We start from the raw sequence: 24,088 nt of genomic DNA on the forward strand, positions 1-24,088 counted from the left end.
AAGGGATAATTGTTTTTGCCCCCTTCTGTTGACAGAAATTTGTTTTGAATATACTTTGACCAATACTCTCCTATCAGAAGTCCGTAGTAATATCAATAGGGATAGCTATAATATTTTTTAAATTTAACGTAGTTTTGAAATAATAAATAATCTTTTTTGCAAAAATGCATCTAAAAATTGATGAATTTATCCTCGATTTTGCGACGATGCGTGGTTATTTTTATATCTTATTCAAGCATTTATTATATTTATATAAATATTTAAATTATTTGAAGCAATGTGTACTGGTTACACATTGCAGAAAAGGATAAGTTAACGACGAGTCGATATTTTTTCCGCCCCACGTCAACTTATTTTCACATTACCCGCTTTAATTCCTTTTAGACAATTTTAGAATTTTTAATCATTAATACGTAATTCCGCATAAAACAAACTACTAAAGAGATCCGATATTTATTTACGTTTATAAAATTTGTTTAAAATATTTGTAACTTTTACATATAAAATTATGTATTTATTCGATACAGATGTGAGGCGTTCTACTGTACTTAATTTATATTATATAAAGTGAACAAAAAATATTTTTTCAGAATTTGCAAATCTATAGGCGAGAAAGAAGGACATTTAATACCTGTCAGTTTATTAATTGTCTTCTTGCAACAAAAAATAGTAAGGAGGGAGTTTACCTTTTATGTGCCATAGTACCTTGCCGTAATATAAGACCGTAATGCCATCCACAACTTGCTTGTGACAGCCCTGGCGACGTGGAAGTCAACAATAAATTTTCGCCATTTTATGAATGCTATATAGTGGTAATAATTTTTAACGTTTCTCCATAGATAACTCTATACGGTTTTAATAAGTTTTGCATGCTGGGCAATTTTTTCTAGTTACGCCGCTGGGTAAACTTACTTTAATTATCAACAATACTTTAAACTTCTTTCTGAAAAGTTTTGTTACTAATTATTTGGCAAAAAAGTAAATGAATTGTATTAAATATTTTGTAACTGTCACATATGGCAACATTGATGTAAAGAAGACGGGCGGGTTGTGTGTGCAATATTTTAGATTTGCCGTTTGCATCCGATCATGGTACGTACTAAAAGTATTTTATACACCAACAAACAGTTATTAGATCTATATTAACTACACTAATTTATTGATAATGTAAACATAAATATGCAACGCGTTGGCAACGTCAACATATTAATCATGATGATAATTTTGTAAAATACATTGTTAGGTCCTTCTATAGTAGTCGAGAATGATTTGCAATACGTTCGATAAACGAATTGCGTCATTTTAATTGCATAGCAATATTGAACTCGTCGATTTTCATTTATGTCAGATAACAAGTTCGTCGGCCGTATCATTTTACCCGAAAACCGCTATCGCAATATATAATATGTCAATTTAATATTCGTTATCAATATTTAAATATTTTTTCACAGGAGACGATAGACGAACATACTTATCCAGTTAATCCGGTTTCACTTCAACAAAATGAAAACAGATCGGCTCCCGTCAAAGGCGTCAAATGCGAGAATGTTTCATTGGTCGATAACAGTCTAATGGTGAGATTACGTTCATTCATATCGCAGCTAAAACTGTGAATGATACGGTATTGTATTATTCCAAAAGGTCGATATATCGGATGCGCTTAGCGAAAAAGATAAGGTTAAATTTACCGTTCACACCAAGACGACGCTGCCTGAGTTTCAAAAATCAGACTTTTTCGTTGTACGTCAACACGAAGAGTTCATTTGGCTACATGATAGGTTCGAAGAAAACGAGCAATATGCCGGATTTATTGTGAGTTCAAATGGATTAAAACTTTTCTACATTACAAAGTGGCGTATAATCAATCGACTAATTTACAGATACCTCCTGCACCTCCACGTCCAGACTTCGACGCTAGCCGTGAAAAGTTACAACGCTTAGGCGAAGGAGAAGGTGCTCTCACTAAAGGAGAATTTCTTAAAATGAAGGAAGAATTGGAAGAGTATGTATTGTTTTGTGTTACTTGTTTATGTCTAATATAATAATATATAAGTAACTTATTCTTATATTTCAGTGAATACTTGGCTACATTCAAAAAGACGGTAGCGATGCATGAAGTATTTTTGACTCGATTAGCGGCTCATCCTGTCTTTAGAAATGATTCCAATTTGAGAGTATTTTTGGAATATAATCAGGATCTCTGCGCTAAACCCAGAGGAAAGTTGGATATACTCGGAGGAATTGTAAGTATATTATCTGATCGAACACCATAATCATAGTAAGAGATACTTCAATAGTATTCTCAACAATGAATAACTTCTTCTCTTAAAACTTTTTTTTATAATATTTTATATTCGAATAAAATTAACTATTAAAAATCAACACCGAATCGTAAAAAAATTAACACTAGGATAACGAGTCTAAACTCGTTAATTTAACGGATGTCATTAAAAATAGTTATATAGTGACCAGATATTCAAAAATAAGAAGTTTCCGAAAATAAAAATAGTAACATATTTGCATTGTTTAATAATAAAATGTCATAAAAAAAAATACTGTAATACAAATCGAATCAGAAACCCATCAATTTGACGGGTGCCATAAATCTAGTGTTAATAATCTCAAAATTTCAATATCATTATTATTTTCTTTTTCTCGTTCCATTCGTAGATTACAATAAATATCAGATAGGCATTATTAATATTTAACAAATGGTTAAAATAACAAGAATTTTGGGTTACAAATGTACCCCGCTTAGTCTCGCTAAGGTTAAATATCGAAAGTCAAAAAAGGTCGATTCTATAGCAAATATGACCATCGGTTAAGTGGTATTAACACATTGAATACCATATGCACAATTTTGTGCGTTTCATCGTTTCAAATTCATATAACAAAATCACATGTTAAACTGCGTATTTACTGTAACATTTTCATTTAGCGCTTTAGCCAAATGTGTTACTAATACTATATTAATTAAAATAGTTGAAAAAAATCGATATCCATAATTCCAGAGGCTCAAAACTTGGATAAAAAAAATTTGCTTCAAGACAGTGTTTACATATACATTCAGAGAAAACATTTCTAATAAGAAATCTTAGCAGTATTTATTACAATTTAAATTACTATTTTGCAGGTAAAATCGTTTGGTAATACAACAGATGGAATTTACCTAAAGACGACTGTTCGCGACGTAGACGATTTCTTCGAACAGGAGATGAATTTCTTAACAGAATATAATAGTTGTTTAAAAGAAGCGACTCAGAGAGCCGATAAAATGACGAGCAAACACAAAGGTATAACTTTATAGGAATACGTTTGTCTAGATTAATAATTTGTTATAAAATATATACAATAAAATATATATTTACAGAGGTTGCCGATTCATATATCAAACTTTCGAGTTCGATCTTACATTTAGCAACTTTGGAACAACCGCCGATGGAAAGATACCTCACTAAAGTTTCGGAAACCTTCGAAAAGTGCAGGGTATGTTCGGCTTTTGATAATTGTAATTATTCTTTTTTTATTGATGTTTTTTTTTATATTTGTAGAAAATCGAAGGACGTGTTGCATCCGATCAGGATCTGAAGTTGGCCGATACATTCCGTTATTATCATCGGGACTCACACGCCGCTAAGTGCCTAGTTTTTAGAAGATTAAGGTATAAATTTATCTATATAAGTGTACATTGACTAATTGTAAATTTTATAGGACTTCAGTATTGTACATTTACATTTTAATGCTTATGTTTTAATTATTTCTTTCAGGTGCTTGCAAGCTTATGAAGGAGCAAATAGAAATTTAGAGAAAGCTCGTGCTAAAAATAAGGACGTTCACGCTGTAAGTATGAGTATAGTTAAACGATCAAAACGGAAGTACATGATTAGTTACGTGTAATTGATTAAATTTATATTATAATTTACTGCCAGCCGATGGAAGTTCAAGAGGTTTGTTAGTTTACCAATATTGTCAGCGCTAATTATGTTTTAATTTACTTCACTTTCTAATAGCTTATATAATATAGAATCTAATATGCAATAATTTTAAATAGGCTGAACAGGCTCAATCTGCAGCTTGTGCGAAATTCAGCGCAATGTCAGCTCGGGGTCGTGAAGAATTAATCGATTTTAGAGCTAGACGTGTCAGTGCTTTCAGAAAAAGGTGATTTCTTACTTTTTTAAATTTTTCTATTGTAATATAATTCTTAAACGTTTATTATGTTGTTTTTTTACAGTCTCATTGAAATGGCTGAGTTGGAGATAAAACACGCTCGTGCTCAACAAGAGTTGTTCAGAAGGTCGATATTAGCATTACAAGAGTGTCAGTAATGAATGCGAAGATATAAATATATATATAAAAAATATGGGACTGCTGTAGATAATGGATTTTGTAAATATTCCATTTTACTGTTATTATGATGTATATGGCATATATGAAAAATTTGTTTATTTCAAAATATATGCGAAAAAATATTTTTTCGACATTATACAATATCTAATAAAATTATATATTTTTAAAAATGGGTTAAGACAACATTCTACACGTGTTTTCTTTTCTTAGCTCTTTTGCACTGCTTTATGTTTCGAACATTCTAAATGTTGAAGATTAGATTTTATTTTTAATACACATAATTTGTTATTGTCGGAAACGTTTATAAATATGATGCGTATTAATATATTCCTTTATTATCATATATGATGCATTTTTTACGAATACTATGTGCGAGGTTTGATGTATGTTTAGTTTGTTAGCGTATTATTTTTAACATAGAAATGCTAGTTCTCTATGTATATTCCACGATTTGAAAATATTTTACGGCTCAATGTCGGGCTTTCTATTTTAATATTATTTTCAAACAGCATAAAATATTTTACATCGAGAGATTTCCATTATATTTATATGCATAGCAAATATGTTGAGTTATTTATATCGAATTATATTTACATAGATATGTTTATTCTATTCAATATTCAAATTTTGTTTAAAATAACTCACAATAAATATATGATATTTAAATTATGTTTTACTACTCCAACTATTCATTTTGACACATGCATGAATCACTTAAATAAATACGATACATAATATAAATCATAAAATCATTACTTGCATTATTAAATTGGGATTGCCTATGTCAAATGAGCAATATATGACTAAATATATTTTTTTATTTACTATTATTGAGTAAAGACTATCACATCTGGGATGCATTGACTTATATCCAAAACATTAATATATGACTCGATGCGTCACGATGATAAAAAATAATAGTATATAGAAGAAAAAATATTAAAATCAGATAATACGAATCAAACCAGCTCTTTGTAGCTGACATTACATAGATCAATGTGCAATGCCAGAGTATTAAGGAGCTGAATGGCTACGGTCATAGACAAATTGACTAGTTTGGACGCCTTGGCTCTAACTGACATCAGAAGAAGACGGAATCATAATTCAAAGACATTCTTGAACCCAAAACTGGAATTGAGAATAGTTGGATTGTCGACAGCACCCTTAAGTAGTTTGAATAAATGCTTAGCGACATACAACTTTCTGCAACTAAATATATTCATATAAAGATATCACAAGAATCATTTCTGAACTTCTTAGATTAATAGGGAGTATTTATTTACTCGGAGATTCCAAATTATAGATCCCAATTCAAGAATGCTGCGATTTGTTACTATTACACTGGCGAACATTCCGCTTTATTTATTAATGTTTCGCGGACAAGCAACGGATGGCTTGTGGACCCAGGACCAGATTTAGGTGTAGTGAGGCCCTTCAAACCACCTAATGTACCAGTAGAGGAAAACAGAATGGAAGTGTTAATTGAAATAATAAAAAAGACATAAAATAATATAATAATGATAGTATTAGTAATAATAATAAAAAAAATACTAAAGCACTTAAGATGTTATTATTAAATATAATATGTCATGATTAAAAGATTGCATGAATATATTTTATTTACCAATTTTTTTACTAGATTTTATCGTAGCAAGAACGTCTAAGGGTCCATTAAAATTTATTTGCCTAAGTTTGTTAACTGATGTATAAATATTACAGTGAGTGTGTATTTTTTTGTGAAGGTATATTTTCACTAGTGAATACCAAATACATTTTCACCAGTACATATATATTTCTACTAGAAAAAATATCCCTATGGGATTTTGGGACAACAATCCCAATTTTTAAACATTATTTTATAAAATTAAGATAAAAGTTTAACTTTAATGGATTACCATTAATGTTTTTTCTGTGTATAGTATAGGTTATAGATACACTTTGAAAGTTGTAAGCTTAAGAATGCCCTTATTTTGGTTTGCAAATTATTGAAAAATAAAATTATCGTTCATCCAAAAAATGAGTATTTTTAAATTTAAATAATCCATATTATTCTATTTCGATAACCTTTATTTTTTATATAATATTAATTTAATATGTATGTATATACCACATACACTCACTCTCACTGGTGGATCCAAGGGGGAGGGGGAACAGAGGAAATGGCCCCCACCCTGTAGAATTAAATAATGTACATAAATAAGAATCAAAATTTACGCTAAAAAATATGTACACATTAAAAATTTAATTTCGCCCACTTCATTATACCATTCTTGGAAAAAAGTAGGTATACAGATTATGCCGGCAAGAACTAGAAATTTACGTACGAGGAAATTTCATAAACCGTTCTCTGCTGTCATAAACCGAAAAAGGACAAACCCTTCTATAGTACATACTAATCTCGTTTTAAGAAATATTTGCTAATATTACACACGTTTTGAAACAAATAATTTTTTTTTTGAGAATGAATTATGAATAGCCCCCACCCAGTAGCACCTCTAATACACCTATTATAATGACTCGTGACTTGTGAGTGGGCAATTTACTGTGATGATCAGTAGCTAAAGTTATGAGAACAAAATTTCTTCGTTACAAAATATGAATCTTCAAACTATATCTAAGACAAATTTTGTAACATTGTTATATAATATGTTACAAAATTTGTCTTATAACTTATTTTATGTAGCTTGTTACTGGATGAGTACTCGCAACTTTTTGCAACAAATTATACAACCAGATTTAACTTACATATTTATTTAAAAATTGTATTTCATTATTGTTATGAAACTGAAATTATAAAATAAAAATATCTACATTAATGATACCTAATCAATAAAAATATATATGTTAACTGTTAGGTTAGCTTTTTTTTCTTAAAGTATGTTTTGAAAATCGATTGTCATAGTAACGCACCACTATTTAATTTATCAACACAGTATCAAGAAATTCATATACAACTCTGAATGTCTATTTACCGGAAAATACATCATTTTTACTTCATTCCTTCATTTTACATTAATTTTACTTGAATATTAATCTTTGCTCAATCACATCAACAAATTATCCTTTGATATAAAATGAAAACTAATATAAACGCAGTAATATTATATATAGGCTTAACATTGTGCTATTTACTAAGATGTTCTAATGCAAAATGGGTGGAAGGTCATATAAAAACATCGCGGGTATTTACATTCATAAAAAATATATGATTCATTCGCAAATTTTAACTTCACATTTTTCTAGAACTGGGCATTCTTATCAAGGTTTTGTTTTTTGTCTTATGATGGACAATTTGAATACCACATTGAATTTAACCATGAACTAGGCGTACCTAATCTTCTGTTGTACTACGACGATGAAACGCAATGGCCGAGTATATATCACAGCAACAAGGTATAAAAAATTTGAAATAATATATTGTAAATGATAAATTGAATGCATGAATTTATAGAACTGTAACGAAAGAGAAGAAGTGCTAAATAAATTAGGACAAAATCAAATTATACCTCTTTCTACGTGGTATCCAGAGAACGACTTTTCAGGATGTGTTTTGAAAGCAGTCGACGATAGCACTCAAAATATAACTAAGTATTCTATACTATTCATTAGATTTTGTATTATTGTATATTAATATATAGTATTATTGTAAAATATTATATTTTACAGTTCAACTCAGAAAGCTGTTCAACATCACAATGCTGCAAATGCTTCTAAAAAATATGATATAAATAACACAAAACCTTCGTTCAACTCAGGCTTCACACAAGATCCTACATATTACGATCAATTCTTAATAAACACATTATCCACTGATGCATCTATAAGCCTTTCATCATCGATGTTCAATTACACGTATGATGAATCAAGTACGAACGTTACCGAATCAATAGAAAAAGATTTTGAAGTATTTGAAGATATATTGCCAACCATTGGTGCACAGCTTGAGCGAAACTTAAACGATTCGGATATTTTAAGCAACTTGAAAGACGTTGAAACACTTTTTACATCGCAGAACAACATAATCAAAAAGATAAAGTCAAATGTATTCAAACGCGATATACACAGATACGATAGAGGTAAAATTAAAAAGTTCAATCCGAGTCCTCCCCGACCGCCTTATAACATATTAACAACAGGGAAGAGGAAAACCAAATATATCGTCACGTGTCATAACATGCGGAGGTTCCGTTCAGTGAGAGAACGATGGTGGTTCATTGCCATTAGTAATTGTAACGAGAATAAGGTATTTATACATATATTAAATTGTGGTACTCCATATTTTCAAGGATGTTTTAAATTAATACATAATAACTTTCAGGGTTTAGACGTAAAGTACAAATTCTTAATGACTAATGGACCACCAGGCGACTACTGGCATGAACATTTTTCTGCTGATGAATTTTGTTAGTATATACAATTATTTTGTGATGTTATTTTAATGCAAATTACACAAAAAAAGTGATTTAAAGACCGTAATTTAACTTTAACAGATGTTCAGTGCGATCATTCTACTTTTTTAAAAAAATATAGTTCAACTAATGCCGATTATAATCTTAAACCTAGATCTGCGTTCAAAAAAAGAAAACCCTATCTATCAACCACTTGTAAATGGCGTTAGAAACTTTAGCGCCTTATTAGAGAACATCGTATTTTCTGCTGATGTCCACCCAAAAAGTTTTTTCTTTGAATTGAACATATAAACAGGGACGTGCAAATGCCTCTGCTTATAAAGTAAAATAAGTTTGCAGTTATTATAATCGCAAATATTTCAAATACTTTGGTTGACTAATTTTAATACATGAACCACCAAAAAATCAAATTTTGAACATATATTAAATTTTGTTAATGACATTGAAGATTGTTATCAAGCTATTCTTAATTGTCAAATTTATATTGGTATGTATGAAAATGCCTAATTAATATCTACTAGTGCCTTAAGCAAAATACTGATATATTACTTCAAAGCAAGTTGAAAAAGATGTTCTTTAAAAAAACAGTCAGAAATCACTGATTCAGAGTGCCAGATTTATTAGAAGCATATCCTAGATAACCACAGTACAATTTGAAACTGCATATGCATCATTAAAACATTATTATGTAAATATATACTCCACAATCCAAAGTTTTTGTGTTTTACAGATGTTCTTCCGATACTGATGGCGTTCTGTTTCGCATACGTGCTAATGATGATGGCAATTGTGTTATGCAGCGTTGAATTAAAGACGCGACAAATGTTACACACCACGTACAAATTATTTGTTTCGTCAGTATGCTTTCAGCTAGGCGGTATTCTCTTACAGAGTCTTTCATATGTGAAATATGCGGTTAACGGTGTTGGAGCAAATACTACAAAAACTTTTGGTAGGAGTAATTATTATATAAGACTGAAATAATTTAATTTAAATATTAAATATTATACATTTAGGTCAGTTGCTTTGTGGAGCATCAGAAATACAATATTTATTACTGCTGGTGCTTATGGCAAAAGGATACACTATAACAAGAGCACGTTTGAAAGTCGCGTTCACCGTGAAACTCACCGTTTTCGTGTGTACTTATACAATTACATACACGTCTTTGTTTATTTATCAAGCAAAGGTAATATAAATTATGATAAAAAAGTATAGGACAATATCAAACAAATTTACCATTATATTTTAAAAACCCGTTTTAAATTTCAAATGCAGATGTGTCATAATTAATGTTAAATAAATAAAAACAACCAATCAGAGGCCATGTGATCAGCCGTTACTTTATAGAGTTTGATTGTTTCCATGATACCACTGGTTGTTATCTCGATTATTGTTTATTTTAGTTTTATCGGAATAATAAAATCAAATAAGAATAGGTTTGTTCTCAGACACAAATTAAGACATGTGCAAAATTAAATTTCCATTTCATGATTTTTTATTCGATGTGCTGATAAAAGTATATGTGACATGTCTGATATTGATCCTAATCTTCATTTTTATATAATGATATGTTAATAAATTATTTTCCATTGCAGGAATTTGATCCTGGCGAAGTCTTGTATTTGTATGAAAGCCCAGTCGGATATTGTTTAATCGTTCTAAGAATATGTGGTTGGTTCATGTTTGTCTACGCCCTTATATTTACCATAAAAAAATACCCCGAGAAGGTAACTAAGAAAAAGTATTAATAATATAATAATGTCTTTAAATATCAGACCTTTTGAAGATACAAATATTCTCTTTACAAAAAGTCTACTAAAAAAAATCTCTTTCATATCTTAATTTTAGGGGGTGTTTTACTATCCTTTCTCTTTGTGTGGAACAATGTGGTTTTACGCTGGACCTCTATTTATATTGACGGCCAATAATTACATAGATAAGTGGGTACGGGAAAGTGTTGTAATAGCAGTTCTACTATTGATAACATTCTGTGGACATATAACTTTTCTGGTATGTATACTAATTCATTTTTATAATAAAAAAAACAAATACGCAATCTTTATTACTATTCTGTACAATTACAGTTACTTACACTACCGATATTCGCAAATAAGAATTTTCCTTATCATGTCCGCACAACACAAATTGGCGTAATGGAAGTAGCTGGTATCGTCGCCGGCAATTCTACAATGGACAACTTTGGACACAACATATATATGACAGCAAATGGAAATAATTTGGGATTGCATCCTTCAGTGATAATTCCTCTGACTAGGTAATTATATTTACATGAATTCTTTACATAAGATTAAATATGGTCAATGTGAATTGAAGGCAAATAGCTGAGAAACAACTAGGCTTGGAAATAAACATATTCTCATCTTTAAGTGTACCATTCATGATCGTTGACTCAATCGAACAGTACAGTTTCGATGGATTTAAATTCGTCGGCAGAATTATAGGGCTACAACCTTAAGGATTAGTTCAAAAAATACAGAAAATTTAAGAACTCAACTTAATGACTGGAAGCTTTTCCTTCGTTAATTGAGTAAATTTACGTGCTAAAACTGACATCATCCCTTATATCCATAAATTGAATTCAGTGAATTATACATTGATTGGCGCAAGTATCGCTCATTTTTTAAGAAATTCGTTATTAGTACTAGTAAAAATACGTCCATATGTTGTGAGTATCAGCAAAACAATGACACAGTTTCAAAGTGTATGACAAAAGCAGACTAATGAAACGGTTTTGTTAAATGCTGCCTACCGACTGTGAATTCTGAACAGTATTCTAAAATTGTATTCTCAATTTTTGTAGTTTTAAAATACTTAATATTTAATTTAAGTAATTCAATTACATTTTTATAAATAATTTATAGAAGGACCGAGGAATTGATTGGGGGAATACATCATCAATTGCCGACAGCACCACCTTTCCATTTAATGGGTTCATACCCAAACAATGACTTTAGATCAAAAGAATCGGCAATAAGTCAAATCAGCAATCACAATATTGATCTATTGACGATAAATAATATCGGACCAAAATTATCCATTTCGACTCAGCACAGCACTGAAAGTGGTACAAGTGATAAACTGGCGAATCGGAACGACGATAATCGATTGGGTAGTTTAGAGAATCGTTTTATACCGCAAAACTTGAAAGGATCAGATGAAAATTCGTCTGAAAGTAATTCGGATAAGGTGTGTCAAAATGATGAAATTACTCAGATAGAAAGTAATATAGATTCAGAAGAATATTCATATAAAAATGATCCCAATTACATAAGAGATATAAACAATCCATTTCTGGTCGAGGCGAACAGACCCAAGAGAGGCCTCTTGGAACCGATAAAAAGGGAATCGTTCAATGTTGCACCCCCTTCGTGGTCGTTAGCTAAAAGTCAAATGCCGGACAAGAAGAAGAAAATTATTAAGCCGTTGAAAAACGGCAATGAAAATTATAACTTGCAAGGTGTTGTAGGTAGGAAGTTTTGTAGTTGTTTATATTGTATTAGAAATCTAATAATTGCAATTTTGTAGGTACATTTCCTTTGCCTCAGTTGGCAAAAAAGGACGAGAATAAAATTTTGGAAAGAGATGATTCTTTAAGTAAAGAAACTGAATCAATAATTGTCAGCGATGATTCGCCTAGTGGAGGAAGCTTGAATATATTTCAACAATCTGAGGAAAAATTGGACGATACTACATTAGCTTTGTTTTCAGCCGCACAAAAGGATGATCCACAAAACAAATAAATTAAAAATGTACTTAATTAAGTTCCAATGTAAATGTATCTACTTGGTCGTAATACAAAAATAAATTTAAACAGTAATGAATTATAATAAATTTTACGTATTGCTACAATAATTTTAATAACATCAATTTTTAAAACATTGAATTTTATAATAACAATTTTGCACGTTTGTCACAAAGATAAGATAAATAATGTATTTATTTTTCTACAACAGAATTGCTTTATTCTGTTTTAATTGTAGCAAATCCATAATATATTTTTATTTTTCCTTTATAAATAATCTTACTTCACTGATTTTTTAGCTTCTTTTGGGCTATAGATCCCAAAATATTAAAGACAACTTTAATTAGTGAAAATTATTTTCATTACCTAAAGATATCTTTACATTTTACAAGGTCCATTTCTAAAAAATCTTATCCACTGTATTTTCAACCAATATATTTGTTTTTTTTTAGTATTTCCTTTAATTTTGATAACGATTTTATGTTGAAAAAAATTAATATCAAAATTACGACTTAAATAAGCGAGAATCAAACGAAGCATATCTAAACCAAATTTGAGACAAACAATATGAGAACGCAAAAAAACAATTATCATTTCTCAGAAGTCAAAAATTCACGTCAAAAGCAATAAAATAGTGCCGTCACCCTCATAGTGGAAATGCTCGTTATCGAGTGATAATTAATAAATACATATATTAAATAAAACGATACATTAAAATTTAATAATTATACTTGCAAGGAAAATGCTTGTTTCATTAGTTTTATTTTGCCTGGTCGACTAAATCTAACCTAAAATCTTTAATAATACTAGATCGAAATTTAATCTTTTCCATTTGTGATTTAAACTGAATTTGAAGAAGCCCTTAAATCAGATTTGACTATTTTAAGTGCGAAAAATGAACGCTCTTAAGTCCACTCAATGCGTTAAAAATAATTATAAAAAGGAGTAAAAGACGGTCGATTTTTTACGACTCCGGCTCCACATCCGTGGTATTTTCCAAGTGCCAGATTTAAATTTAAGATTTATATTACTAATTCCCCTCTATACTGCCTTTGATGGAGTTTGATTTTCTTATTAAGACATTTACGTAATATTTAAATAAGATACATCTAAATCTAGAGCTAAAATAATAATATAATACTACTTAAATTTAATATATAAAAAATATATATCTATTAAAAATTAATGGAAACTAGCAATATAAAATAATGAATTTTATTCGAAACTTAATGTAATACATTTGATATTGATTCTAAACGTCATATTTCATTATTAGAAAATATGTACATTATTAATTCATTAATGATTTTATTGATGCTTGCATTATACTTGATTAATAAATTTGTTTTTAATGACATTAATAAATACAAATATTTTAATAACAATATAAATATCATATTCATTATCTATAATACTCAATACTCGTAATCATAGCTTGTGTTATAATAATCATAAATAAAGACCGTCGAATTTTTAAAAACAATTTATTGAATTAAATAAATTAATTTCAATACATTCACTAAGCGACACCATTTGCTTCACATTACAGATATGTATATAAGCTTCCTACTAAAGTTCAAACAAACCATTTAAAAAATATTCTTTATACTAAAAAAAAATAACATTTGATTATGACAGTTGCAAAACATAGTATCGAAACAACAATCACTTGATGTTGATTATTGATTATTTAACAGCTTAGTGTTTATTAGTGGTATATGTGATATTGTACTGAAATGAAGGTCGAAAGCAAGATAATAATCTGTCAGTTGACTATCCTATCTGGAGTTATGCCAGCTTTGGAGCTATGGATCCCTTTGGTAAAATTTCATCTACTATATTTTCTTCATCCGGCATCATCTAAAAATATAATTTTAACATACATTAAAACGAAATGATATTGTTTAATAATATTTATTTGGCTTTACCTTATCAGCAACGTGTTTTATTATTAGACCATCAGAACCGACATAAAATGTTGATAAACCGTCATACCACCTGAAAGAATAATAAATAATAAAAAAAGGTTGTTCATCTTAGGTAAATTGATAAAAAAAAACATACGTTTCTTTTTCACTCAAGTTTTCCCTCAATCGCCATAATCTATATTTCCAAACCAAAACTAGAGCTCTAAAACTACTGATGCCACGAATACGCCATCTTACACTAAAATGTTTTAAAATAATGTAATAATAATGTAACCTTACATACTTGACTGCCATGCAACGATATTTCTGATAATTTACATAATTATACAATGATAATTAACAATAACCGATTCTAAATGAAATAATAAAGATAAGTAAGTTTTATCTTATTTTAATACACATTATTGTTTTTTCTTCAAATAATCATAATGCAATCGTAAATATTGAGATTGGAATGTTGGTAGAAAATGTTAATTTTTAAAAGCAATATTAATAGTAAATATCGTAGTATTAAAAAAAACAGATCTGCATTTGAATCGATAATTTTGCTCCCATTACAGAATCACAATAATCATTTATCAACGGTATATAGTTGCATGGCAAATGATTGTGAAAAATTATTTACATAACCGATGCATCTTTCTCTCTTTTGGTTATTTTAATAATTTCAAATTTAATATAACCAAATTTAAAATGACCAACTGCACGCAGAATCGCAACTTGTTTTACATAATTTGGTAAACCTCTATAAAAAAAAACCAATTAATAGATTATTTTAATATAAATCACAACAGTTTTTACAATTTTTACTACTCACTCTGTTTTAATCCCTTTGATATTATTTATGAAAACTAAATTTGGATTATACATAGAATAATCATGTGATTGGAAAAACAATTGTGGTAACTATAAAACAAAATATATAATGGATTATATTGATGAATAAATAGTATATGATGAATTTAATATAAATATAGACCGTTGTTGATAACTTTTCGAAAACAGCATTCAGCTGTTCTTCGGTTGGACCTTGTTGACTATCGCTCGGTGTATTTGATGATCCTTCGTTTGTGCAACGTAATACAGCACTATTTAACAAATTGTTTTGTTCGTTCCCATTGAGAATTTCAGTTACCTATTTTTTTAAAACTTTTTTAGTATAATGTCAATTTGTATAGCAGTCTTTAGTTTCTTTCATTTACCTTGTAAAATTGACATTTTTCTGGCTGTAGAAAACTTGTTTCAGCTACAATGAGAAAATTAGTATATAAAAAAAACATAAAATATTTTTACATTTTTACAATACCTTTGAAACCGTGGGCGTTAGTTTTTCCAAACACAGTCATGTTCGGAATACATCTGGACAATATTAGATTTTCCCAATCGTTAACCTTGGGAGAAGAAGTCATGTTTTCTTCCCATTTTTGTGCTACTGGTGATTGATGATGAAATATTCTGTTATTTGCATTTTCCTATAAAACAAAATACAAAATTATTAAAATAGAAGATTCTATTTCATAAAAAATATTAGTGAATATATCTGAGCGAAAACTAAGGGAATCGGCTTTTCAAGGTTATGAAGGTGTCGAGTAATATTAGCGGTAAAAATAAAGCAGCGAATGACCTGAAATATGGAGGAGTGTCTCAGAGGACGAAGCACAGCGGACTTCGCGCGCAACCAACCACCCAGAGTGCACATGTCTTCGTAAAATCCTCGAGAGACAACCACTAAAACATGACAATCCGAGTATTACCAGAAGATATAATAGACATGCTATATAAATGCTGCCATTTACCAAAAATGGATGTTGAACAAAATTACATTTCAATTTTATATTTAAGCTCTCTACAAATATCTTGCCATTAGCTAAAAAGTAAAACTTAACTATAACTTCAATACGCCTTACTATTTATTTTAAAATTAATTAAATTTAATGAAAAAAATATTTAATAAATTCACTGGTAGAAAAAGGATTTTATTTGTTTGCAATTAAATTTGTTGAACGCTTTTTTTGTAAAAATGTTCTCTTTTTATTTTGATATAATGTAGAAGCCATAACAAAAACTTATAATTCTTTCACTTAAATATGTAAATTTAAAAAAAATTATCTTCGCATTTTTGCTAGCTTAGTGTAAGTTCTCTCCCCCTCCCTATTCCCTATTATATTTCAAACATAAAAAGTATTAAAAAATAGCTCCGTCTTATCGCAATGTATTGCGCGTGATTAAATCTGATTTTTCTCATATGGCAACAAACACTAAAGCGCTGATAGCCGTCATCCATCAAAATGTTAATAACCTGGAATATAGGTAGACTTTGATCACAAGTTTATCTCGTGCATTATTTAATTGTGTTTGTTCTCGCATTCATAATATGAAATAATCCAACGATTAAATCAAAATGGTTGTCAAAGCTGCCATTCAAGCTTTGGTGTAAGTATTTTATTATATCTTCAAATATAATTAAAACGATACTAATGAATATTCACGTGTTCCATGCAGGGAAGCTGAAGAACTTAAGAACAAATTAAGTCAAGAAATAGACAACGTTAATAGATCTTTGTGCTTGACACAACTTCAAAAGGTATTTGTTTTATACTTGTTATAAATTAATTGATTTTGTATACATATATTAAGCATCTCTCCTTCCTCCCTTTACACATATCGTTTTGGAAACCGTAAGAACAAAACAACCATTTCAAAATTACACCTCGGAGATTGTCACAATAACATATTTTTTTATTAACTAATCTATTTCATCATCTATTTGTTTTAGAATTAATTTTTTTTTAATACATATACATCATATGTATTTAAAAATAATTTTATTAATTATAAATATGTACAGTTTTCAAAATGAAATATAATTATAATTCTAACGTTTATGTCCATTTAACACAAATTAATATCAGGAACGTTGATGTCGTAAACAGTAAATAATAAAAAGTTTCAGATGATAGTATGGGTCGGTGACTAATATCCGAATGACCTGGATTAGAATACTAGTGTTTTTCAATTTCTTTCGTGTCTAAGAGATTAGAATTAGTGATTATTATATAATAATAATTCTGATAAATTATCACAGATTTGGGTTTCTTAGATTTCCGTAATGTCACATGAATATTGTGATGAATAATTTAAAAAATCATGCTAGGCCCTGCATAGTGACATATTGATTCTAATAATAGTTAATAGATTTACAGACTTTGATTTCAGTCTGATATCTTACTTGTTTTTGATTGTGTTTTGCAACGGAATATTAACAATAAATAAATATATCATAACCAGTGTATAAATGTTTCTTAGTTGTAAAAGTTTTATATTTTGCTCGTAAAACATTATAGCAATTAAAAAATCGTGAATTTAGAAGAGGAATCAAATGAAATCCTTAAATTTTGATCAGATGATATAGTGTCATTTCCTGCCTTCTCTCTTGGTTTTCGGCTATTGGTATTTAACCCAGGTTTCATCTCCAGTAAGAACACTACATAAAAAAAACACCTTTCTATTCCAAAGTCAACTGGTGTAATACCCAACTTGCAGATTGTGGAACTGCAGAATCTCATGGATGACGTAGTGTGCTAATCCATGACTGATCTCTAGAAATGAGGCTATTTCATTCAGTTTTAGCCTCTAACTGCTGCAACGGAGTCCACTACATAACACATTAAATTATTCATAAGAATTTCAAATTTGATAATATAATGTCTACTTATATTGTTATTTTAGACTTATCAGAGTGTGTTGCTGACCGACTTGGATTATGCCTTGAACAAAAAAGTAGAACAAGATCTATGGAACTTTGGATTCAAAAATAAAATTGAATTTTTACAAACATGCGCCAAGGATAAAAAGGTATTTAATATAGTAATATAATAATAAAATACCTGAATACATAGAAAAATATATTTTTTTCTTAATTATAATTTATACATTAACTAAAATATTAATTGTGAAATAGCAATATCTATATTCTACTGCTATTTCAGAACTCTCGTCGTGTTGAAAATCAAATTTTACTATCATGTGTATTGCAATCTGCCACCGGTTTTTATATAAGCTTACTGCATCAGATATGCACAGCATTTCAACTGGGAATACCGCTCAGATATAAATGCTCATATCCTAACGATTACAAAAACGACTTCAAAAATGCTTGCGTTCCGAAGCCTTCGTCGTGTTGGTATATTTGCCAATATTGCCTCGTGCATCTAGGTGATCTCGCTCGTTACAATAGACAGCCACAATTGGCCGATTCTTATTACAGGTACGGTACCAAAGATTTATATGTTTTACGATTTTTCTTCAATTAACGCTTATTGTGTATGTTATGTTTTAGACAAGCTATAAGTATATCGCCTGATAATGGACAACCTTACAATCAACTTGCATTGTTGAGAGCCGCTAGAGGAGATAAGTTGGGCGCTGCTTATTATCACGCTAGAAGTCTCTCTGTTGAAGGTCCATTTCTACCTGCCTCGAATAATTTATCTCAAACGTTGGCTTCTACGTCAGAGCTACTAAAGTGAGTAAAATGTTTTCTATCTTATAAATTAAATAACTATTTGTATGCGAAAAAAATTTGCTGGGACTTTTTTGTTTCATAATCATATTATTATTTTTGGATGGACGGGTGGTTAATCTGTTACACCTTAATAACTTAACACTTAACCGACAAGTCAGGTAGTTCCTACTTGTTACGTTCGCAGATGGTAATCCACAGAACTCAACTTCTTGATAGTTATTACATAGGACTAAATATGAGAAAACTGAGGAAATCTGATGAGAGTTATCAAAAACAGTTTCAAAATTATTCAGCTCGGAGTCGAGGAATCTTTGAGATTTTTGAATTATTTATTCAATATATTATATATGATTTTCACTTTGTCATTTATTCAAGCTCTATTCAGTAAACAACTGGTTTCCAATATTTTACAATGGTTTACAATACAGCACCTAAAGGTATATTGTCCATGATAAATATAAAATATATTTTCTCTCATTCTTCAGGCAGTCTACAATGACACATCTTAATTCACAAAGCTATATAAATAGTTATTTGAATTTTTATTTTAAACTTACGTCTGAAACCAACATGGATAATATGAAAGTGCAAATATCTGAGCTAAGCTCTAATCTAATCACTCTGGTCGCTACGGATGAGCTTAAACCTGAGACCCTAAACGAGGTGAAATAAAAATCATATTATTTAAAAATAACATACATATATTTATTGACTCTATTTTTTTTTAAACAATACAGATGTGTTGTCTAGATATCGCTCTTTACAACAGCAACAAATATAAAGAGAAGAAGGAATTTATACTGGAAGTGATCATTAGTTCTTTGACAGCGATGTTGTTACCAGTTCACACTAGAACCCTATCTGATATTTTATTATATCCAGCCTTACCTGCTAGTAAGAATTCAATATAAAAAATAAACTTTGATATTCAAACCAATTATTTATTATTATATTTTTTTAGTTAAGATCATCTTCGAGTGGATTAATCTAAATTCAGATTTATTGAAAAGTTCCGCTGTTGTGTCGCGACCGCAATTATGGCAGAGCTGTTGCGCTCTTTCGACAAATCTGCAAAAGGTTACTCAAGAATTTTCCGGAAAAGATTGTAATACTTTATTATTTATTTTTAAATACATTACTTTAATTTTAACTAAAATTTATTATTAATCTTAGATTCAACCTTACCTTTGCCTGAAGATGAAGAACTACAGGGATTTTTACCTATAAAGTTAAAAATGCTGAAATTCTGCAATACGTCACTTCATATACACGACAATGGCAAAAAAGTAAGAAAGCAAAGATCCTTGGAAGAAAATAGCTGTACCGAGCTACGTACCCAGTGTTATAATGATAATAATTGCGATTCTAATAAACAAGAACCGAACCAAACAACGGAGAAAAAACTGGAGAAATGTAAAAACAATCCAGAGTTTATTTATAAACTGAGAGCTTTCCGTATAGTCGAATTAATAAAAGAATTGTTTTATCACAGTAAGACGCTGGATTTAAATTGTTTTATTAATGAAATGTAAGTTTTATTTTCATGTATTTAGTTGAAAATCTGTAGAATGTGTTAAAATTATTTATTTTATCAGGTATAATACTGAGGAAGGTATTTTCAAGTTTGATCTTAGTCAAGAATTAAACGAGTGCTCTCAAGATATGAAAAAGCAAATTGAAGAATTATCTCTATTGAGAGAAAAACATTTGATCGAAGCTATCAATCTAAAACTGAAACAATCGGCGGAGCATGAAGGTAATTTTATTTATTCATTATAGATTAATTCAATTTATACTATTTATACTTACTTGGTTTTAGAAAATTTAGATGTAAGCGACGATGAAAATAAATATGGCAATTCTCCAAAGTGTAAGAATCTACCGACTTCTATTTCGCCGGTAGAAATTCTTCACTTGCCACCTCCTATTATAATCTCAGAATCAGATTTTAGAGAAAAGGGTGATTAATTGTATTATTTTTAATGTAACACTTTATTTTTTATCGTAACTAAATTATTTTAATTATAGTTAAAGAAAAACGCGTCGGCATATTAAAACCACAAGGCTCTCTTGAAAAGGCTCGTGAAGAAAAGGCATTATCTAGAGCGAACGCTATTGAAATATCTTCTCCAGACATCACCAAACTTCAAGAAGATAATAATCAAGATTTATTTGAAACTCAAGTATGTTAAAAATTGATTTATGATTGAAATTTTTATTAAATTAAATATTTATCTAGGACACTGGTAGCAGCTCTTCTACGGTGTCTCAAGAAGGAGCTATTTGCACAGATATCGGATCATTATTAGATCCGCCTATCTTTAATGAAATAGTTTTCCGTAAAAAGGTTCGGACTAATGTGGCTATGCAAGCCATAATGAAAAAACAAGAATCACAGGAGATCAAGCAGGTTAGCTTTTTAATTAAGCGAAGAATCAATTCTTATTTGTCATATTTATACATTATTGTTCTACAGGTTAAATTTATAACACCTGCCACGACTCCAGATTCAATTTCTGAAAATAACATAGCTATTGAAGCGTTAAATCCTGAGAAGAAGAAAATTCTTCAACCTAAAGTGATGAAATCTATTAATATCCTAGCGCCTGGAAAGAAAACTGGTGGAATTTTGTCTTTGAAAGATAAATCTGCCGGTTATCCGCATTTAGTCAATGTTGATCCGTCCATCTTAGAAGCTAAAATAAATGCGGATGATACGATCGTTGAAGATGTTAAAACGAATTTAATATCAGATCAGATGAGCGCTCAAAATGTTTCAAACTTTATACCGAACGAAACCGAAGTGGCCATGAGAAGCTTAAATATTCATACAAACAGCTATGTACCTTGGAGTGATGGAAAACCAACTAATGTACCGATAAACTTGGAAGCTAATCAAACAAATTTTTGTTTGAATACTAACATGGATTGCTATTCGTACTTTCCTCAGAAGCAGGTAAACGTAAACAAGATTTCTTTTCCGGATGTGGTCAATCCGAAAGAAATAGACGTCAGGGCAGTCACGATGCAAAAGTCAAAAGGCTTGCCACAGTATCCGAGCAACGCTTACATGAAATACGATAACAATCCGAGAATGCGCTACGACAATACAAACCCACAAAACTGCTGGCAATACACCGAACAGTCCAGCGCGTCGCTACTGGCAGACTCGAACAAGATAAATCCTGAATTTGCTACGAAATATCCAGATAGCGGTCACAATTTCGGTTCTATCGGATGTGAATCAAATTACAATCCGAACAGCTATGAAAGATTTCCGGAAAATACAAACAATCCATATCAACCAACTCACAACATATGGTGGAACCCGGAAAGTGCCAAAATCGATAATAACTACATAGCGATGAACGCGTTTCCGAATTTTCCATCGAACGTGCACAAAAATTACCAACAAGAGCTGTTCAATAACATGCAACAACGGACCGAAAAGTTAGTTTACAACAATCCTAATTTTGCTAGTGATTTCAAAAATTTAAATTTCCCACCTCCGCCGCTGCCTTACAATCTACAACAGCCAAATCAGAGTCAGATTCCACCTGGAAATACTAATCTTGATGTTACGAGCTCACCGTTTGCCAAAAACCCAGAAATAAAGATGCCGTTAAATCCATTGCACAGATTTAACACCGATGTACCACCAGAATTTGTACGAAATCCCAGGGCAGAGTTGAATGTAAGTATCTATTGTGATTTATGAAGGAAATTGCTGAAAATTCATATTTAAATGTTCCATAGAAGTAACCGTATTTACACTACTCTAGGCTTGCATCTGTAAGGTTATATTAAAGTGGAGAAAAATATTGCAGTCAATTATTTGTCATGATTATGGTAAAAAATATAATAAAGGGCTTTAAATAAACTTAATCAATTTCCACTATTTTAATACAGCTGTCATGCTTATTACAACTGCACTATGCCCTTCAAACCATACACTAAAAGAACTTATTTCATAGGTAACTAACGTTGTCGGATACGAGGAGCTGATCCAGGATGAATCATTTCAAAATATTAAAAAAAGTTATACTTTATATTAGTTTTGACCATGGTGTAGCATTGGGGTGTACTGTTAGATCACGATGGTCTTAATTTGATTTAAATAAATAAAATTAATATTTTCTATACACAAATTGATATTGTCGGAAAAGTTACACCATCTGAGCTGGGTTTAATGAATCATAAGTACAGTAGACCCCCTAATAACACGGTAGATTGAGAAACTAGAAAATACTCATTCAATTTTTTGCAATACGTACATACGAATCAAGGGCATGTGGTGAGATATCCTCCTTCGGCTCGCTCACACATAAAGTAACAGGTATCCAAATAGCACATCCCCAATTTACCGTATTATTGGGGGGTCTACTGTACTTATATTTTATTCCGAATCCAATCAGTGGTTCTTAATTTAAAATATTCTAGTTAAATACCAACTAATGAGTTACCATTATTAGTATTTAAATTAAGAATTCTTTGTTTACACGGTATATGTATATTTTTTAGGCTCCTGTTCATAGTCAAATGGAAAGCAGCGAAATGAATACATATTCTCTTTTTAACGGTCCTCAATCGTCATGGCAAAATAAAAACGTCAGCTCTCCTCAACAGGTATAATTAAAAATTATTTTATATATAAATTTATTTTATAAATAAATTACAATATCAATATATAAAACATTACAATATAATATGTAACATATTAAGAAAAACATTTCCAATATGTGTTCAGTATTTTGTTCTTCCATATTCATAAATTTATAATAATTTATAATAAATGCTACTACTTACCATAATGAATAATAAAATTAAAGGAAATTGTACCTGTTATAAATGTCATATATTGTTTGGCACTTGGTAATCTGATATTTTGTTTTCAGTCACAATGGCCGACTGAAGGACAATCGCCGTTAGAAAAATTGCTCGAGCAGCAAAAACAGTTCAAGTTCACACCCGAAAACAAAAAGAATTGACGTCAACGTTAAATATTGTTTATATAAAATTAATATTATAATATAATTATCGCTATATTGCATACAAAATTTTAATAAAAAATTATATAATATATATATATATATATATATTTTATTTTATT

At 29.9% G+C, this 24,088-nt stretch overlaps 4 protein-coding genes across 5 annotated transcripts; 3 read left to right on the forward strand and 1 right to left on the reverse strand.

Annotated features, from left to right (window-relative positions):
• The first annotated feature begins 1,016 nt into the window (after window positions 1-1,016).
• Window positions 1,017-5,016, forward strand: Snx6 (sorting nexin 6). The gene is made up of 11 exons (XM_088184070.1): window positions 1,017-1,092; window positions 1,452-1,574; window positions 1,642-1,812; window positions 1,881-2,002; window positions 2,075-2,243; window positions 3,134-3,293; window positions 3,371-3,486; window positions 3,552-3,661; window positions 3,768-3,840; window positions 4,052-4,161; window positions 4,235-5,016. Exons 1-11 carry the CDS (start codon window positions 1,090-1,092, stop codon window positions 4,326-4,328), a joined length of 1,251 nt encoding a protein of 416 aa, XP_088040196.1. The 5' UTR covers window positions 1,017-1,089; the 3' UTR covers window positions 4,329-5,016.
• A 2,206-nt stretch (window positions 5,017-7,222) lies between these two features.
• LOC148236110 (uncharacterized) lies at window positions 7,223-12,531 on the forward strand. Its single transcript, XM_088184300.1, has 12 exons — window positions 7,223-7,532; window positions 7,594-7,743; window positions 7,802-7,938; window positions 8,017-8,593; window positions 8,669-8,753; window positions 9,490-9,711; window positions 9,776-9,948; window positions 10,358-10,489; window positions 10,611-10,772; window positions 10,847-11,037; window positions 11,645-12,249; window positions 12,309-12,531. The coding sequence occupies exons 1-12, from the start codon at window positions 7,425-7,427 to the stop codon at window positions 12,521-12,523; spliced, it is 2,757 nt and encodes a 918-aa protein (XP_088040426.1). The 5' UTR covers window positions 7,223-7,424; the 3' UTR covers window positions 12,524-12,531.
• Window positions 12,532-13,994: 1,463 nt separating this feature from the next.
• Window positions 13,995-16,240, reverse strand: LOC148236111 (uncharacterized). Its single transcript, XM_088184292.1, has 9 exons — window positions 16,078-16,240; window positions 15,760-15,925; window positions 15,656-15,699; window positions 15,433-15,588; window positions 15,271-15,359; window positions 15,079-15,198; window positions 14,590-14,691; window positions 14,454-14,523; window positions 13,995-14,385 (listed from the first exon to the last, which is right to left on the reverse strand). Exons 1-9 carry the CDS (start codon window positions 16,150-16,152, stop codon window positions 14,314-14,316), a joined length of 894 nt encoding a protein of 297 aa, XP_088040418.1. The 5' UTR covers window positions 16,153-16,240; the 3' UTR covers window positions 13,995-14,313.
• Window positions 16,241-16,698: 458 nt separating this feature from the next.
• LOC148236112 (uncharacterized) lies at window positions 16,699-24,070 on the forward strand. 2 transcript variants are annotated; one of them, XM_088184085.1, is made up of 16 exons: window positions 16,699-16,886; window positions 16,956-17,037; window positions 18,183-18,308; window positions 18,443-18,720; window positions 18,793-18,978; window positions 19,464-19,641; window positions 19,716-19,872; window positions 19,940-20,083; window positions 20,152-20,506; window positions 20,574-20,734; window positions 20,798-20,938; window positions 21,007-21,161; window positions 21,218-21,388; window positions 21,455-22,672; window positions 23,500-23,604; window positions 23,874-24,070. In XM_088184085.1, exons 1-16 carry the CDS (start codon window positions 16,855-16,857, stop codon window positions 23,964-23,966), a joined length of 3,582 nt encoding a protein of 1,193 aa, XP_088040211.1. In that variant the 5' UTR covers window positions 16,699-16,854; the 3' UTR covers window positions 23,967-24,070. The 2 variants fall into 2 exon arrangements, with proteins under 2 accessions (XP_088040211.1, XP_088040212.1); XM_088184086.1 differs by having other exon boundaries at window positions 20,807-20,938.
• The last annotated feature ends 18 nt before the right edge of the window (window positions 24,071-24,088 follow it).

Source organism: Plectrocnemia conspersa, unplaced genomic scaffold, assembly GCF_051122295.1.
Source record: "Plectrocnemia conspersa isolate PC_06_02 unplaced genomic scaffold, ASM5112229v1 ptg000004l, whole genome shotgun sequence".
In the NCBI taxonomy this organism is placed as follows: domain Eukaryota; kingdom Metazoa; phylum Arthropoda; class Insecta; order Trichoptera; family Polycentropodidae; genus Plectrocnemia; species Plectrocnemia conspersa.